General features: G+C 50.6%; 1 protein-coding gene across 1 annotated transcript in view; it reads left to right on the forward strand.

Moving 5' to 3' along the window:
* LOC137308233 (nck-associated protein 1-like) overlaps positions 1-17,525 on the forward strand; it is a gene marked incomplete at its 3' end in the record, with an annotated part of 37,474 nt that extends 19,949 nt beyond the window's left edge. Inside the window, exons 3-5 of the mRNA XM_067977072.1 lie at positions 13,047-13,139; positions 13,889-13,945; positions 17,383-17,525. Of these exons, the coding sequence (XP_067833173.1) occupies positions 13,047-13,139; positions 13,889-13,945; positions 17,383-17,525 (293 nt within the window). The remainder of the gene's footprint in view (positions 1-13,046; positions 13,140-13,888; positions 13,946-17,382) is intronic.
* Between the last annotated feature and the right edge of the window lie 1,374 nt (positions 17,526-18,899).

Below are 18,899 nucleotides of genomic sequence, written 5' to 3' on the forward strand. Positions count from 1 at the left end.
TAAGTATTCTCCGTCACAGTCGATCGATGTACGGGGAACAGTGTAATTATCCTCCGTCACAGTCGATCGATGTACGGGGAACAGTGTAAGTATCCTCCGTCACAGTCGATTGATGTACGAGGAACAGTGTAAGTATCCTCCGTCACAGTCGATCGATGTACGGGGAACAGTGTAAGTATCCTCCGTCACAGTCGATCGATGTACGGGGAACAGTGTAAGTATCCTCCGTCACAGTCGATTGATGTACGGGGAACAGTGTAATTATCCTCCGTCACAGTCGATCGATGTACGGGGAACAGTGTAATTATCCTCCGTCACAGTCGATCGATGTACGGGGAACAGTGTAATTATTCTCCGTCACAGTCGATCGATGTACGAGGAACAGTGTAAGTATTCTCCGTCACAGTCGATCGATGTACGGGGAACAGTGTAATTATTCTCCGTCACAGTCGATCGATGTACGAGGAACAGTGTAATTATCCTCCGTCACAGTCGATCGATGTACGAGGAACAGTGTAATTATCCTCCGTCACAGTCGATCGATGTACGAGGAACAGTGTAATTATCCTCCGTCACAGTCGATCGATGTACGGGGAACAGTGTAAGTATCCTCCGTCACAGTCGATCGATGTACGGGGAACAGTGTAAGTATCCTCCGTCACAGTCGATCGATGTACGAGGAACAGTGTAATTATCCTCCGTCACAGTCGATTGATGTACGGGGAACAGTGTAATTATCCTCCGTCACAGTCGATCGATGTACGGGGAACAGTGTAATTATCCTCCGTCACAGTCGATCGATGTACGGGGAACAGTGTAAGTATCCTCCGTCACAGTCGATCGATGTACGGGGAACAGTGTAATTATCCTCCGTCACAGTCGATCGATGTACGGGGAACAGTGTAATTATCCTCCGTCACAGTCGATTGATGTACGGGGAACAGTGTAAGTATTCTCCGTCACAGTCGATCGATGTACGGGGAACAGTGTAATTATTCTCCGTCACAGTCGATCGATGTACGAGGAACAGTGTAATTATCCTCCGTCACAGTCGATTGATGTACGGGGAACAGTGTAAGTATCCTCCGTCACAGTCGATCGATGTACGGGGAACAGTGTAAGTATTCTCCGTCACAGTCGATCGATGTACGAGGAACAGTGTAAGTATTCTCCGTCACAGTCGATCGATGTACGAGGAACAGTGTAAGTATCCTCCGTCACAGTCGATCGATGTACGGGGAACAGTGTAATTATCCTCCGTCACAGTCGATCGATGTACGGGGAACAGTGTAATTATCCTCCGTCACAGTCGATCGATGTACGAGGAACAGTGTAAGTATCCTCCGTCACAGTCGATCGATGTACGGGGAACAGTGTAATTATCCTCCGTCACAGTCGATCGATGTACGGGGAGCAGTGTAAGTATCCTCCGTCACAGTCGATCGATGTACGGGGAACAGTGTAATTATCCTCCGTCACAGTCGATCGATGTACGGGGAACAGTGTAATTATTCTCCGTCACAGTCGATCGATGTACGGGGAACAGTGTAATTATCCTCCGTCACAGTCGATCGATGTACGGGGAACAGTGTAAGTATTCTCCGTCACAGTCGATCGATGTACGGGGAACAGTGTAAGTATCCTCCGTCACAGTCGATCGATGTACGGGGAACAGTGTAATTATCCTCCGTCACAGTCGATCGATGTACGGGGAACAGTGTAAGTATTCTCCGTCACAGTCGATCGATGTACGGGGAACAGTGTAAGTATTCTCCGTCACAGTCGATCGATGTACGAGGAACAGTGTAATTATCCTCCGTCACAGTCGATCGATGTACGGGGAACAGTGTAAGTATTCTCCGTCACAGTCGATCGATGTACGGGGAACAGTGTAAGTATCCTCCATCACAGTCGATCGATGTACGGGGAACAGTGTAATTATCCTCCGTCACAGTCGATCGATGTACGGGGAACAGTGTAATTATCCTCCGTCACAGTCGATCGATGTACGGGGAACAGTGTAATTATCCTCCGTCACAGTCGATCGATGTACGGGGAACAGTGTAAGTATTCTCCGTCACAGTCGATCGATGTACGGGGAACAGTGTAAGTATTCTCCGTCACAGTCGATCGATGTACGAGGAACAGTGTAATTATCCTCCGTCACAGTCGATCGATGTACGGGGAACAGTGTAAGTATCCTCCGTCACAGTCGATCGATGTACGGGCAACAGTGTAATTATCCTCCGTCACAGTCGATCGATGTACGGGGAACAGTGTAAGTATTCTCCGTCACAGTCGATCGATGTACGGGGAACAGTGTAAGTATCCTCCATCACAGTCGATCGATGTACGGAGAACGGTGTAATTATCCTCCGTCACAGTCGATCGATGTACGGGGAACAGTGTAAGTATCCTCCGTCACAGTCGATCGATGTACGGGGAACAGTGTAATTATCCTCCGTCACAGTCGATCGATGTACGGGGAACAGTGTAATTATCCTCCGTCACGGTCAATCGATGTACGGGGAACAGTGTAAGTATCCTCCGTCACAGTCGATCGATGTACGGGGAACAGTGTAAGTATTCTCCGTCACAGTCGATCGATGTACGGGGAACAGTGTAAGTATTCTCCGTCACAGTCGATCGATGTACGGGGAACAGTGTAATTATCCTCCGTCACAGTCGATCGATGTACGAGGAACAGTGTAATTATCCTCCGTCACAGTCGATCGATGTACGGGGAACAGTGTAATTATCCTCCGTCACAGTCGATCGATGTACGGGGAACAGTGTAATTATCCTCCGTCACAGTCGATCGATGTACGGGGAACAGTGTAATTATCCTGCGTCACAGTCTGGGGAGTTGCATTAAAACCAGACAACCTGGGTTGTAATGGTGGACCATTAAGATTGAGTCACTGTACAAAGAATCAGTGTCCAGCTTAACCTTCTCAGGCCTTATCAAACGTCACACCATATCTCACAAGGTCATTGGGACCTCAGGAATTTTCATTCTCAGAAAACCAGGGGATGAGCCAAGGCTCGGAGTGCAGGTGGTCACCGAGAGGACGCCAGGAAAGTTGGGAAAAGGGATTCCTGACAGCAAGATGGGGCGAGAGGGGCCAATGGATTGTTGGAGGCAAGACTGATGAGGAGAGGAGTTCCACAGGTTGAGGCCTGGGAAAGAATCAGTTATGAGGTTTGATTTCGGCACAATAACGATGGAGGGAGTTTAGAGTAATGGCAGCCTGGGACAAACAAAGGTTGAAAGTTGAGAGCTACAGTGGCAATAGTGATTTCGATCAACAGAGAGAGAGAAGGGAGGTTGTGAGAAAGGGAGTGGGAGACTGGAGGCGAGGGACCTTGGATGGGTTTGGACTTTATCGAGAGTTAAGAATTACTGCCATGAATCTTAAGACCAACACACTGAAGAGACAGAGAGGGAGAGGCAGGAGCAGCACATCAAATTGATGTAGGGAAAGGGATCAGGCAGAATAAAATGATTAATTGAAACACTGAGGGAGACTGAGGGACAGAGTGAGAATTAGGGACAGAGGGAGAGTGAGGGACAGAGGGAGACTGAGGGACAGAGGGAGACTGAGGGACAGAGGGGGAATCAGTGACAGAGGGAGACTGAGGGACAGAGTGAGAATTAGGGACAGGGGGAGAGTGAGGGACAGAGGGAGACTGAGGGACAGAGGGAGACTGAGGGACAGAGGGGGAATCAGGGACAGAGGGAGACTCAGGGACAGAGGGGGAATCAGTGACAGAGGGAGACTGAGGGACAGAGTGAGAATTAGGGACAGGGGGAGAGTGAGGGACAGAGGGGGACTGAGGGACAGAGGGAGACTGAGGGACAGAGGGAGACTGAGGGACAGAGGGGGACTGAGGGACAGAGGGAGACTGAGGGACAGAGGGGGAATCAGGGACAGAGGGAGACTGAGGGACAGAGTGAGAATTAGGGACAGAGGGAGACTGAGGGACAGAGGGAGACTGAGGGACAGAGTGAGAATTAGGGACAGAGTGAGAATTAGGGACAGAGGGAGACTGAGGGACAGAGGGAGACTGAGGGACAGAGGGAGACTGAGGGACAGAGGGGGAATCAGGGACAGAGGGAGACTGAGGGGGAGACTGAGGGACAGAGGGAGACTGAGGGACAGAGGGGGAATCAGGGACAGAGGGAGACTGAGGGACAGAGTGAGAATTAGGGACAGGGGGAGAGTGAGGGACAGAGGGAGACTGAGGGACAGAGGGAGACTGAGGGACAGAGGGGGACTGAGGGACAGAGGGAGACTGAGGGACAGAGGGAGACTGAGTGACAGAGGGGGAATCAGGGACAGAGGGAGACTGAGGGACAGAGGGAGACTGAGGGACAGAGGGAGACTGAGGGACAGAGTGAGAATTAGGGACAGGGGGAGAGTGAGGGACAGAGGGAGACTGAGGGACAGAGGGAGACTGAGGGACAGAGGGGGAATCAGGGACAGAGGGAGACTGAGGGACAGAGTGAGAATTAGGGACAGGGGGAGAGTGAGGGACAGAGGGAGACTGAGGGACAGAGGGAGACTGAGGGACAGAGGGGGAATCAGTGACAGAGGGAGACTGAGGGACAGAGTGAGAATTAGGGACAGGGGGAGAGTGAGGGACAGAGGGAGACTGAGGGACAGAGGGAGACTGAGGGACAGAGGGGGAATCAGTGACAGAGGGAGACTGAGGGACAGAGTGAGAATTAGGGACAGGGGGAGAGTGAGGGACAGAGGGAGACTGAGGGACAGAGGGGGAATCAGGGACAGAGTGAGACTGAGGGACAGAGTGAGAATTAGGGACAGGGGGAGAGTGAGGGACAGAGGGAGACTGAGGGACAGAGGGAGACTGAGGGACAGAGGGGGAATCAGGGACAGAGGGAGACTGAGGGACAGAGGGGGACTGAGGGACAGAGGGAGACTGAGGGACAGAGGGAGACTGAGGGACAGAGGGAGACTGAGGGACAGAGGGGGAATCAGTGACAGAGGGAGACTGAGGGACAGAGTGAGAATTAGTGACAGGGGGAGAGTGAGGGACAGAGGGAGACTGAGGGACAGAGGGAGACTGAGGGACAGAGGGGGAATCAGTGACAGAGGGAGACTGAGGGACAGAGTGAGAATTAGGGACAGGGGGAGAGTGAGGGACAGAGGGAGACTGAGGGACAGAGGGAGACTGAGGGACAGAGGGGGACTGCGGGACAGAGGGGGAATCAGGGACAGAGGGAGACTAAGGGACAGAGTGAGAATTAGGGACAGGGGGAGAGTGAGGGACAGAGGGAGACTGAGGGACAGAGGGAGACTGAGGGACAGAGGGGGAATCAGGGACAGAGGGAGACTGAGGGACAGAGTGAGAATTAGGGACAGGGGGAGAGTGAGGGACAGAGGGAGAATGAGGGACAGAGGGAGAATGAGGGACAGAGGGAGACTGAGGGACAGAGGGGGAATCAGGGACAGAGGGAGAGTGAGGGACAGAGGGAGAGTGAGGGACAGAGGGAGACTGAGGGACAGAGGGGGAATCAGGGACAGAGGGAGAGTGAGGGACAGAGGGAGACTGAGGGACAGAGGGAGACTGAGGGACAGAGGGGGAATCAGGGACAGAGGGGGAATCAGTGACAGAGGGAGACTGAGGGACAGAGTGAGAATTAGGGACAGGGGGAGAGTGAGGGACAGAGGGAGACTGAGGGACAGAGGGGGACTGAGGGACAGAGGGGGAATCAGGGACAGAGGGAGACTGAGGGACAGAGTGAGAATTAGGGACAGGGGGAGAGTGAGGGACAGAGGGAGACTGAGGGACAGAGGGAGACTGAGGGACAGAGGGGGAATCAGGGACAGAGGGAGACTGAGGGACAGAGGGGGACTGAGTGACAGAGGGGGAATCAGGGACAGAGGGAGACTGAGGGACAGAGTGAGAATTAGGGACAGGGGGAGAGTGAGGGACAGAGGGGGACTGAGGGACAGAGGGAGACTGAGGGACAGAGGGAGACTGAGGGACAGAGGGAGACTGAGGGACAGAGGGAGACTGAGGGACAGAGGGGGACTGAGGGACAGAGGGAGACTGAGGGACAGAGGGAGACTGAGGGACAGAGGGGGAATCAGGGACATAGGGAGACTGAGGGACAGAGTGAGAATTAGGGACAGGGGGAGAGTGAGGGACAGAGGGAGACTGAGGGACAGAGGGAGACTGAGGGACAGAGGGGGAATCAGGGACAGAGGGAGACTGAGGGACAGAGGGGGAATCAGGGACAGAGGGAGACTGAGGGACAGAGGGGGACTGAGGGACAGAGGGAGACTGAGGGACAGAGGGAGACTCAGGGACAGAGGGAGAGTGAGGGACAGAGGGGGAATCAGGGACAGAGGGGGAATCAGGGACAGAGGGGGAATCAGTGACAGAGGGAGACTGAGGGACAGAGTGAGAATTAGGGACAGGGGGAGAGTGAGGGACAGAGGGAGACTGAGGGACAGAGGGGGACTGAGGGACAGAGGGGGAATCAGGGACAGAGGGAGACTGAGGGACAGAGTGAGAATTAGGGACAGGGGGAGAGTGAGGGACAGAGGGAGACTGAGGGACAGAGGGAGACTGAGGGACAGAGGGAGACTGAGGGACAGAGGGGGAATCAGGGACAGAGGGAGACTGAGGGACAGAGGGGGACTGAGTGACAGAGGGGGAATCAGGGACAGAGGGAGACTGAGGGACAGAGTGAGAATTAGGGACAGGGGGAGAGTGAGGGACAGAGGGGGACTGAGGGACAGAGGGAGACTGAGGGACAGAGGGAGACTGAGGGACAGAGGGAGACTGAGGGACAGAGGGAGACTGAGGGACAGAGGGAGACTGAGGGACAGAGGGGGACTGAGGGACAGAGGGAGACTGAGGGACAGAGGGAGACTGAGGGACAGAGGGGGAATCAGGGACATAGGGAGACTGAGGGACAGAGTGAGAATTAGGGACAGGGGGAGAGTGAGGGACAGAGGGAGACTGAGGGACAGAGGGAGACTGAGGGACAGAGGGGGAATCAGGGACAGAGGGAGACTGAGGGACAGAGGGGGAATCAGGGACAGAGGGAGACTGAGGGACAGAGGGGGACTGAGGGACAGAGGGAGACTGAGGGACAGAGGGAGACTGAGGGACAGAGGGAGACTGAGGGACAGAGGGGGAATCAGTGACAGAGGGAGACTGAGGGACAGAGTGAGAATTAGTGACAGGGGGAGAGTGAGGGACAGAGGGAGACTGAGGGACAGAGGGAGACTGAGGGACAGAGGGGGAATCAGTGACAGAGGGAGACTGAGGGACAGAGTGAGAATTAGGGACAGGGGGAGAGTGAGGGACAGAGGGAGACTGAGGGACAGAGGGAGACTGAGGGACAGAGGGGGACTGCGGGACAGAGGGGGAATCAGGGACAGAGGGAGACTGAGGGACAGAGTGAGAATTAGGGACAGGGGGAGAGTGAGGGACAGAGGGAGACTGAGGGACAGAGGGAGATTGAGGGACAGAGGGGGAATCAGGGACAGAGGGAGACTGAGGGACAGAGTGAGAATTAGGGACAGGGGGAGAGTGAGGGACAGAGGGAGACTGAGGGACAGAGGGAGACTGAGGGACAGAGGGGGAATCAGGGACAGAGGGAGAGTGAGGGACAGAGGGAGAGTGAGGGACAGAGGGAGACTGAGGGACAGAGGGGGAATCAGGGACAGAGGGAGACTGAGGGACAGAGGGGGACTGAGGGACAGAGGGAGACTGAGGGACAGAGGGAGACTGAGGGACAGAGGGAGACTGAGGGACAGAGGGGGAATCAGTGACAGAGGGAGACTGAGGGACAGAGTGAGAATTAGGGACAGGGGGAGAGTGAGGGACAGAGGGAGACTGAGGGACAGAGGGGGACTGAGGGACAGAGGGGGAATCAGGGACAGAGGGAGACTGAGGGACAGAGTGAGAATTAGGGACAGGGGGAGAGTGAGGGACAGAGGGAGACTGAGGGACAGAGGGAGACTGAGGGACAGAGGGGGAATCAGGGACAGAGGGAGACTGAGGGACAGAGGGGGACTGAGTGACAGAGGGGGAATCAGGGACAGAGGGAGACTGAGGGACAGAGTGAGAATTAGGGACAGGGGGAGAGTGAGGGACAGAGGGGGACTGAGGGACAGAGGGAGACTGAGGGACAGAGGGAGACTGAGGGACAGAGGGAGACTGAGGGACAGAGGGGGACTGAGGGACAGAGGGAGACTGAGGGACAGAGGGAGACTGAGGGACAGAGGGGGAATCAGGGACAGAGGGAGACTGAGGGACAGAGTGAGAATTAGGGACAGGGGGAGAGTGAGGGACAGAGGGAGACTGAGGGACAGAGGGAGACTGAGGGACAGAGGGGGAATCAGGGACAGAGGGAGACTGAGGGACAGAGGGGGACTGAGGGACAGAGGGGGAATCAGGGACAGAGGGAGACTGAGGGACAGAGTGAGAATTAGGGACAGGGGGAGAGTGAGGGACAGAGGGAGACTGAGGGACAGAGGGAGACTGAGGGACAGAGGGGGAATCAGGGACAGAGAGAGACTGAGGGACAGAGTGAGAATGAGGGACAGGGGGAGAGTGAGGGACAGAGGGAGACTGAGGGACAGAGGGAGACTGAGGGACAGAGGGGGAATCAGGGACAGAGGGAGACTGAGGGACAGAGTGAGAATTAGGGACAGAGGGAGACTGAGGGACAGAGGGAGACTGAGGGACAGAGGGAGACTGAGGGACAGAGGGAGACTGAGGGACAGAGGGGGACTGAGGGACAGAGGGGGAATCAGGGACAGAGGGAGACTGAGGGACAGAGTGAGAATTAGGGACAGGGGGAGAGTGAGGGACAGAGGGAGACTGAGGGACAGAGGGAGACTGAGGGACAGAGGGAGACTGAGGGACAGAGGGAGACTGAGGGACAGAGGGGGACTGAGGGACAGAGGGGGAATCAGGGACAGAGGGAGACTGAGGGACAGAGTGAGAATTAGGGACAGGGGGAGAGTGAGGGACAGAGGGAGACTGAGGGACAGAGGGAGACTGAGGGACAGAGGGAGACTCAGGGACAGAGGGAGACTGAGGGACAGAGGGAGACTGAGGGACAGAGGGACACTCAGGGACAGAGGGGGACTGAGGGACAGAGGGGGAATCAGGGACAGAGGGGGAATCAGGGACAGAGGGAGACTGAGGGACAGAGGGGGACTGAGGGACAGAGGGAGACTGAGGGACAGAGGGAGACTGAGGGACAGAGGAGGACTGAGGGACAGAGGGAGACTGAGGGACAGAGGGGGAATCAGGGACAGAGGGAGACTGAGGGACAGAGTGAGAATTAGGGACAGGGGGAGACTGAGGGACAGAGGGGGAATCAGGGACAGAGGGAGACTGAGGGACAGAGTGAGAATTAGGGACAGGGGGAGACTGAGGGACAGAGGGAGACTGAGGGACAGAGGGGGAATCAGGGACAGAGGGAGACTGAGGGACAGAGGGGGAATGAGGGACAGAGAGAGACTGAGGGACAGAGGGGGAATCAGGGACAGAGGGAGACTGAGGGTCAGAGTGAGAATTAGGGACAGAGGGGGACTGAGGGACAGAGGGGGAATCAGGGACAGAGGGAGACTGAGGGACAGAGGGAGACTGAGGGACAGAGGGAGACTGAGGGACAGAGGGGGACTCAGGGACAGAGGGGGATTGAGGGACAGAGGGAGACTGAGGGACAGAGGGGGACTGAGGGACAGAGGGAGACTGAGGGACAGAGGGACACTCATGGACAGAGGGGGACTCAGGGACAGAGGGGGATTGAGGGACAGAGGGAGACTGAGGGACAGAGGGAGACTGAGGGACAGAGGGAGACTGAGGGACAGAGGGGGAATCAGGGACAGAGGGAGACTGAGGGACAGAGGGAGACTCAGGGACAGAGGGGGACTGAGGGACAGAGGGAGAATCAGGGACAGAGGGGGACTGAGGGACAGAGGGAGACTGTGGGACAGCGGGGGACTGAGGGACAGAGGGAGACTCAAGGACAGAGGGAGACTCAGGGACAGAGGGAGAATCCGGGACAGAGGGGGACTCAGGGACAGAGGGAGACTCAGGGACAGAGGGGGAATCAGGGACAGAGGGAGACTCAGGGACAGAGGGGGACTCAGGGACAGAGGGGGACTGAGGGACAGAGGGAGACTGAGGGACAGAGGGAGACTCAGGGACAGAGGGAGAATCCGGGACAGAGGGAGACTCAGGGACAGAGGGAGACTCAGGGACAGAGGGAGACTGAGGGACAGAGGGAGACTGAGGGGCAGAGGGAGAATCAGGGACAGAGGGGGACTGAGGGACAGAAGGAGGCTGAGGGACAGAGGGAGACTGAGGGACAGAGGGAGACTGAGGGACAGAGGGGGACTGAGGGAGAGAACGGGTCTCGCTCGCACCTCTTTTCCCGATCATCTTAAATCTGTGTCCTCTGATTACCAACTCTCCTGCCACTGGAAACAGTTGCTCTTTATTTACTCTGTCAAAACCCCTCATGATTTTGAACACCTCAATCAAATCTCCCCTTAACTTTCTCTGCTCTGAGGAGAACAATCCCAGCTTCTCCAGTCTATCCACATAACTGAAGTCCCTCATCCCCGGTACCATTCTAGTAAATCTCCTCTGCACCCTCTCCAAGGCCTTGACATCTTTCCTAAAGTGCGGTGCCCAGAATTGGACACAATATAAAACACTGGTTCTGCCTCAGCTGGAGTAAAGGATTAGCATAACTTCCTTGCTTTTGTACTGGGTAGCAGTGATCACAATATGATTGAATTTTGCATTCAGTTTGAGGGAGAGCAGAGTAAGTCTAAGACGAGTGTTTTAAACTGAAATAAGGGCAATTATGAGGGCATGAAGACAGAGCTGGCTAAAGTGAACTGGGAACTTAGGTTAAGGGATAGGTCAGTAGAGATGCAGTGGCAGACATTTAATGAGATATTTCATAACACTCAGCAAAGATACAGTCCAGTGAGCAAGAAAGACTCTAGGGGAAGGACATACCATCCGTGGCTAACTCAGGAAGTTAAAGATAGAATCAAATTGAAAGAAAAAGCATACAATTCCGCAAAGATTAGAGGCAGGTCAGAAGATTGGATAGAATATAAAAAACAGCAAAGAATGACTAAAAGAATAATAAGGAGGGAGAAATTAGAGTACGAGAGAAAGCGAGCTAGAAATATAAAAACAGATAGTAAGAGTTTCTACAGGTATTTAAAAAGGAAAAGAGTAAGTAAAGTGAGTGTTGGTTCTCTGGAGAGTGAGTCTGGGGAATTAATAATGGAGAATAAGGAAATGATGGATGAATTGAACAGATATTTTGCATCCGTCTTCACTGTAGAGGATACAAATAACATGCCAGAAATAATTGTGAATCAAGAGGTGAAAGGGAGGGAGGAACTTAAAACATTTACAATCACCAGGGAAAGGGTTCTGAAAAAAAATATTCATACTAAAAGCTGACAAGTCCCCAGGTCCTGATGGACTTCATCCCAGGGTCTTAAAAGAAGTGGCTGCAGAGATAGTAGATGCATTGGTATTAATTTTCCAAAATTCCCTCGATTCTGGAAGGATCCCATCAGATTGGAAAATAGCAAATGTAACTCCTCTATTCAAGAAAGGAGGGAGACAGAAAGCAGGAAACTACAGGCCAGTTAGCTTAACATCTGTCATAGGGAAAATGCTAGAATCTATTATTAAGGAGGTTATAGCAGGGCACTTAGACAGTCTCAGTGCAATCGGGCCGGGTCAACACAGCTTTGTGAAAGGGAAATCATGTTTGACTAATTTATTAGAGTTCTTTGAGGAAGTAACAAGCAACGTGGATAAAGGGGATCCTGTGGATGTGGTGTACTTGGATTTCCAGAAGGCTTTTGACAAGGTACCACATCAAAGGCTACTACACAAAATAAGAGCTCACGGTGTAGAGGGTAACATATTAGCATGGATAAAGGATTGGTTAGCTAACAGGAAACAGAGAGTGGGAATAAATGGGTCATTTTCAGGTTGGCAAGATGTAACGAGTGGAGTGCCACAGGGATCAGTGCTTGGGCCTCAACTATTTACAATCTATATCAATGACTTGGATGAAGGGACCGAATGTATGGTTGCTAAATTTGCTGATGACACAAAGGTAGGTAGGAAAGTAAGTTGTGAAGAGGATATAAGGAGTCTGCAAAGGGATATGGATAGGTTAAGTGAGTGGACAAAATTTGGCAGATGGAGTATAATGTGGGAAAATGTGAACTTGTCCACTTTGGCAGGAGGAATAGAAAAGCAGTATATTATTTAAATGGAGAGAGATTGCAGAACTCTGAGGTACAGAGGGATCTGGGTGTCCTAGTACATGAATCACAAAAAGTTAGTATGCAGGTGCAGCAAGTGATTAGGAAGGCAAATGGAATGGTTGTCATTTATTGCAAGGGGAATGGAATATAAAAGTAGAGATGTTTTGCTACAGTTGTACAGGGCATTGGTGAGACCACATCCAGAATACTGTGTGCAGTTTTGGTCTCCTTATTTAAGAAAGGACATAATTGCTTTGGAGGCGGTTCAGGGAAAGTTCACTCGACTGATTCCTGGGATGAGGGGGCTATCTTATGAGGAAAGGTTGGACAAGTTGGGCCTGTATACACTGGAGTTTAGAAGAATGAGAGGTGATCTTATTGAAACATGGAAGATCCTGAGGGGACTGGAAGGGATAGATGCTGAGAGGATGTTTCCCCTTGTGGGAGAGACTAGAACTAGGGACCACAGTTTAAAAATAAGGGGTCTCCTATTTAAGACGGAGATGAGGAGAATTTTTTTCTCAAATCATACCTTTTAAATCGCTAAATGTTTCAATATCAAAATCTATCAGAGTGTTTCAGGCCATTGCCCAGTGCCATTGATCGAAGTCTCGCTGAAACCAACTGTTGATGGAGATTGCTAAGATACCGTAACCTGAAATATCCATTCCCCTCTTTAGTCTGGACATCCCTTAACCTGTGTTTAATGTTCTGTTCATTCCAACCTTTCAGAGCCAGTTCAGCAACATTCAGAAGGAGAAGTCTGAAGTTCTCAAGAACCTGACAAATTATTACCAATCCTTCGTGGATGTCATGGAGTTCCGGGTAAGAGTGCAGCTTGATATCGATGTGAAACTTTCATTGACCACAGGCTGGGATGATTGAATTCTCCACAGGATTAGGTCAAACGGATAAAGATTTAAAATTTGCTAAATGACAAGGAAATAAAACAAATCATTACTACCTATACTTGCTAGTGCTGGCATAGATATACCAAATGATTGGTAGGCATGGAAGATGCAATGGTACATTGATATAGATAATTATACAATGGGGTATATATACCTGTACATTGGTATAGATGTGTGATACGTCCCCCTACGTTCGATGTGTGATATTTGGTGCAGTATAATGGTCTTTATCCGGCCTCCAACCATTGGAACAGGAGTAGGCCATTTAGCCCCTCGAGCCTGTTCCGTCATTCAATGAGATCTTGGTTGATCTGTGATCTAACTCCATCTCCCCGCCTTAGCCCCATATCCCTTAATACCTTTGGTTAACAAAAATCTATCAATCTCAGATTTAAATTTAGCAATTGAGCTAGCATCAACTGCCCTTGGGGGAAGAGAGTTCCAAACTTCTACCACCCTTTGCCTGTAGAAATGTTTCCCACCTTCACTCTTCAAAGTCCTGGATCTAATTTTTAGGCTATGTCCCCTCGTCCTGGACTCCCCAACCAGCGGAATTAGTTTCTCTACCCTATCAGTTCCCCTTAATATCTGGAAAACTTTGATAACCCTTGCTCTTCCTGGCCTCTGATTGATGCTGAAAGTTTTTCTGCTTGTGTTTTACAGGACAATGTGTACGAGTTACTGAATGCTATGGATGCCTGTCAAATGTACCTGGATATAGTAAGTACCTCACACAGGGGAAGCACCCTCATGAACAGAACTTAATTCAGGTACTCACCCACCACTTTCACCAATGGCTAAGGGCCTGACTTTGAACCTTGTCATTGCTTGAGATCAGTATGTTCGAGGTTTGACATCTGTGGTGTCTGAGGAAAGGCAGATGCAGCGGGTCACGTGACATTAATCAGGTGATGTCATTATCATGTGACACTGTAATTAACGTTGAGTTTGGCTGAACTCTGCATGACTGGGGTATTGGCCGCAGGTTTGGGGCAGGAATTGTGGGCCAGCACCTTTGTTACGATGTGATGGGGGTTAAAGGTGGCCACAGGTGGAGAACACTTTAAAGAATTGAAGGGTGGCATTTGAAAGATGGCATCGTGCAGGCTCACTTAGTAATGGAGGTGGAACTGGTTGGATTGCGATGGGTGACATTAGCTCCTGCCATTTCTGGCGGATCTGACAGAGTAAACCAAAACAAGCAGTGGAAACCTGGTGGGGCCTCATCCTGCTTCATACATCAGCCCCGTCCACTCCCCGAGGCCCAGGCCCTCCATCTCATTCTGAGAATCCTCCCACTGTACTCTGTGTTTTCTTCCAAAACAGACACCCAAATCTCCGGGCTGGCCTGGACCATGGCAATCAGCCTCGTCTCGATCAACTCAGGGCTCAGTGTTAACATCCATCCTGAGTGACGCAGGCACACGCACTGACGCGCGGGCGCAGACGCACACCCATACACGTGCACATGCGCACAAACACACAGACCTGCAAGAAGGAGGCCATTCGGCCCATTGTGCCCGTGCCGGCTCTTTGAAAGAGCTGTCCGATTGGTCCCACTCCCCTGCGACCGTGGTAAGATGGTGGCAATTCATTTTGTTTTCAGCCACACTTGATTATTGTTCACATCACCGCTTCTGACTACGGAACTGTTACATTTTGGGAGTGTGGGAGATCACTGAATCTGCTTCCACCGCCCTTTCAGGCAGAGCATTCCAGATCATCACAACTCGCTGCGTAAAAAAAATTCCTCATCTCCCCTCTGGTTCTTTTGCCGATCACCTTAAATCTGTGTCGACCCTCCTGCCACGAGAAACAGTTTCTCCTTATTTACTCTACCAAAACCTCTCATGATTTTGAACACCTCGATCAAATCTCCTCTTAACCTTCTCTGCTCTAAGGAGAACAATCCCAGCTTCTCCAGTCTCTCCACATAACTGAAGTCCCTCATCCCTGGTACCATTCTAGTAAAAATGAATAGAGTACAAAAGTAAGGAAGTTATGATGAACCTTTATAAAACACTGGTTCGGCCACAACTGGAGTATTGTGTCCAGTACTGGGCACCGCACTTTAGGAAAGATGTGAAGGCCTTAGAGAGGGTGCAGAAGAGATTTACTAGAATGATTCCAGGGATGAGGGACTTTAGTTACGTGGATAGACTGGGAAAGCTGGGGTTGTTCTCCTTGGAACAGAGACGGTTGCGAGGAGATTTGATAGTATTCAAAATCATGAAGGGTCTAGACAGAGTAGATAGAGAGAAACTGTTCCCATTGGTGGAAGGGTCAAGAACCAGAGGACATAGATTTAAGGTGATTGGCAAAAGAACCAAAGGTGACATGAGGAAAAACTTCTTTACACAGCGAGTGGTTAGGATCTGGAATGCACTGCCCGAGGGGGTGGTGGAGGCAGATTCAATCATGGCCTTCAAAAGGGAACTGGATAAGTACTTGAAAGGAAAATATTAGCAGGACGATGGGGATAGGGCGTGGGAGTGGGACTAGCTGGATTGCTCTTGCATAGAGCCGGCATGGACTCGATGGGCTGAATGGCCTCCTTCTGTGCTGGAACCCTTCTATGATTCTAAATCACCGCTCCACCTCGTCACCTAAGGCCTTGACATCCTTCCTAAAGTGTGGTGCCCAGAATTGAACACGATACTCCAGCTGAGGCCTAACCAGTGTTTTATAAAGGTTTAGCATAACTTCTTTGCTTTTGTACTCTATGCCTCTATTTATAAAGCCCAGGATCCCATTTGCTTTTTTAACAGCCTTCTCAATTTGTCCTGCCACCTTTAAAGATTTGTGTGCATACACCCCCAGGTCTCTCTGTTCCTGCACTCCCTTTAAATTTGTACCATTTAGTTTATATTGCCTCTCCTCATTCTTCTTACCAAAATGTATCACTTCACACTTCTCTGTGTTAAATTTCATCTGCCACGTGTCTGCCCATTTCACCAGTCTGTCTCTGTCCTCCTGAAGTCTGTTACTATCCTCCTCACTGTTTACTACATTTCAGAGTTTCATGTCATCTGCAAACTTTGAAACTATACCCTCTATACCCAAGTCCAGGTCATGAATATATATCAAAAAGAGCAGTGGTCCTAATACTGACCCCTGGGGAACACCACTGTAAACTTCCCTCCAGTCTGAAAAACAACCGTTCACCACTGCTCCCTTCTTTCTGTCCCTTGGCCAATTTTGTATCCACCCTGTCACTGTCCCTTTAATCCTATGGGCTTTAATTTTACTAACAAGTCTATTATGTGATACTTTATCAAATGCCTTTTGAAAGTCCATATACACAACACCAACCACACTACCCTCATCAACCCTCTCCGTTACTTCATCAAAGAACTCAATCAAGTTAGTCACACACAATTTTCCTTGCGCAAACCCGTGCTGACTTTCATTTATTAGCCCAGACTTTTCCAACTGCCAATTAATTTTGTCCCGGATTATTGTCTCTAATAGTTTCCCCACCACCGACATTAGACTGACTGGCCTGTAATTGTCGGGTTTATCCCTCTCCCCTTTTTTGAACAGGGATGTGACATTTACAATCCTCCAGTCCTCTGGCACCGTCCCCATATCTAAGGAGGATTGGAAGATTGTGGCCAGATCCTCCGCAATTTCCACCCTTACTTCCCTCAGTAACCTAGGATGCATCCCATCTGGACCGGGTGACTTTTCTACTTTGAGTACTGCCAATCTTTTAAGTGCCTCCTCTTTATCTACTTTTATCCTATCCAATATCGCTACTACCTCTTCCTTTACTGCTACAATGGCAGCATCCTCTTCTCTAGTGAAGACAGATGTGAAATATTCATTTAGTACCTCAGCCATGTCCTCTGCCTTCACAAGAAGATCTCCTGTTTTGTCTCCAATCAGTCCCACCCTTCCTTTGACTACCCTTTTACTATTTATATGTTTATAAAAGACATTTGGGTTCCCTTTTATGTGAAACACTAATCTATTCTCAGACACCAATCTCCAATTGCTGCAGGCTATTTTACATAACGGTCTCAAAATCCGTTAATGAACAAATTCATTTTGAAAGCAGGCCAAGTGCAAACAAGGAAGTAGCTGTTTTGGAAACTGAAGTGGAACTTGATCCAGACAAAAATAACCTCCAACTAACACGATTGTTTCACTTCCAGAATGTGAACTATGATCTGACCAAAGGTTACCTTGATCTGATTGTCGCCTACATCTCTCTGGTCCTCATGGTGTCTCGTATCGACGATCGGAAGACCCTGGTCGGCATGTATAACGTCGCCTATGAAATGTCCAATGGATCAAGGTAATGTGATGAAAGTTACTTTGGACGGAGGGCGCTTGCCTTGTCTGTGATATTTTGAACACTGGGTATTGTTGGACGGAGAGAGCACGCTCAGCTGCGAACCGATGAGGGGGTGATGGAGCCATCACTGTCGAACCTGCTGGGAAACTCTGCTGAATTATCGTCATCAGGAGATTGAAAGGTCCCTGAACAATTCCAAGCCCAAAACACTTCCTGCTTCTTCCATCGTAATCTGTTTATTTCATAGTTATTCTAACCCCACACTCTCCTACTCTAACCCATTCTATCCCACACTCTCCTACTCTAACCCATTCTAACCCACACTCTCCTACTCTAACCCATTCTAACCCCACACTCTCCTACTCTAACCCATTCTAACCCACACTCTCCTACTCTAACCCATTCTAACCCACACTCTCCTACTCTAACCCATTCTAACCCACACTCTCCTACTCTAACCCATTCTATCCCACACTCTCCAACTCTAACCCATTCTAACCCACACTCTCCTACTCTAACCCATTCTAACCCACACTCTCCTACTCTAACCCATTCTAACCCACACTCTCCTACTCTAACCCATTCTAACACACACTCTCCTACTCTAACCCATTCTAACCCACAGTCTCCTACTCTAACCCATTCTAACCCACACTCTCCTACTCTAACCCATTCTAACCCACACTCTCCTACTCTAACCCATTCTAACCCACACTCTCCTACTCTAACCCATTCTAACACACACTCTCCTACTCTAACCCATTCTAACCCACACTCTCCTACTCTAACCCATTCTAACCCCACACTCTCCTACTCTAACCCATTCTAACCCCACACTCTCCTACTCTAACCCATTCTAACCCACACTCTCCTACTCTAACCCATTCTAAACCACACTCTCCGACTCTAACCCATTCTAACCCACACTCTCCTACTCTAACCCATTCTAACCCCACACTCTCCTACTCTAACCCATTCTAAACACACACTCTCCTACTCTAACCCATTCTAACCCACACTCTCCTACTCTAACCCATTCTAACCCCACACTCTCCTACTCTAACCCATTCTAAACCCACACTCTCCTACTCTAACCCATTCTAACCCACACTCTCCTACTCTAACCCATTCTAACCCACACTCTCCCACTCTAACCCATTCTAACGCTCACTCTCCTACTCTAACCCATTCTAACCCACACTCTCCTACTCTAACCCATTCTAAACCCACACTCTCCTACTCTAACCCATTCTAACCCACACTCTCCTACTCTAACCCATTCTATCCCACACTCTCCTACTCTAACCCATTCTAACCCACACTCTCCTACTCTAACCCATTCTAACCCACACTCTCCTACTCTAACCCATTCTA

Source organism: Heptranchias perlo, unplaced genomic scaffold, assembly GCF_035084215.1.
Source record: "Heptranchias perlo isolate sHepPer1 unplaced genomic scaffold, sHepPer1.hap1 HAP1_SCAFFOLD_1242, whole genome shotgun sequence".
Classification (NCBI taxonomy): domain Eukaryota; kingdom Metazoa; phylum Chordata; class Chondrichthyes; order Hexanchiformes; family Hexanchidae; genus Heptranchias; species Heptranchias perlo.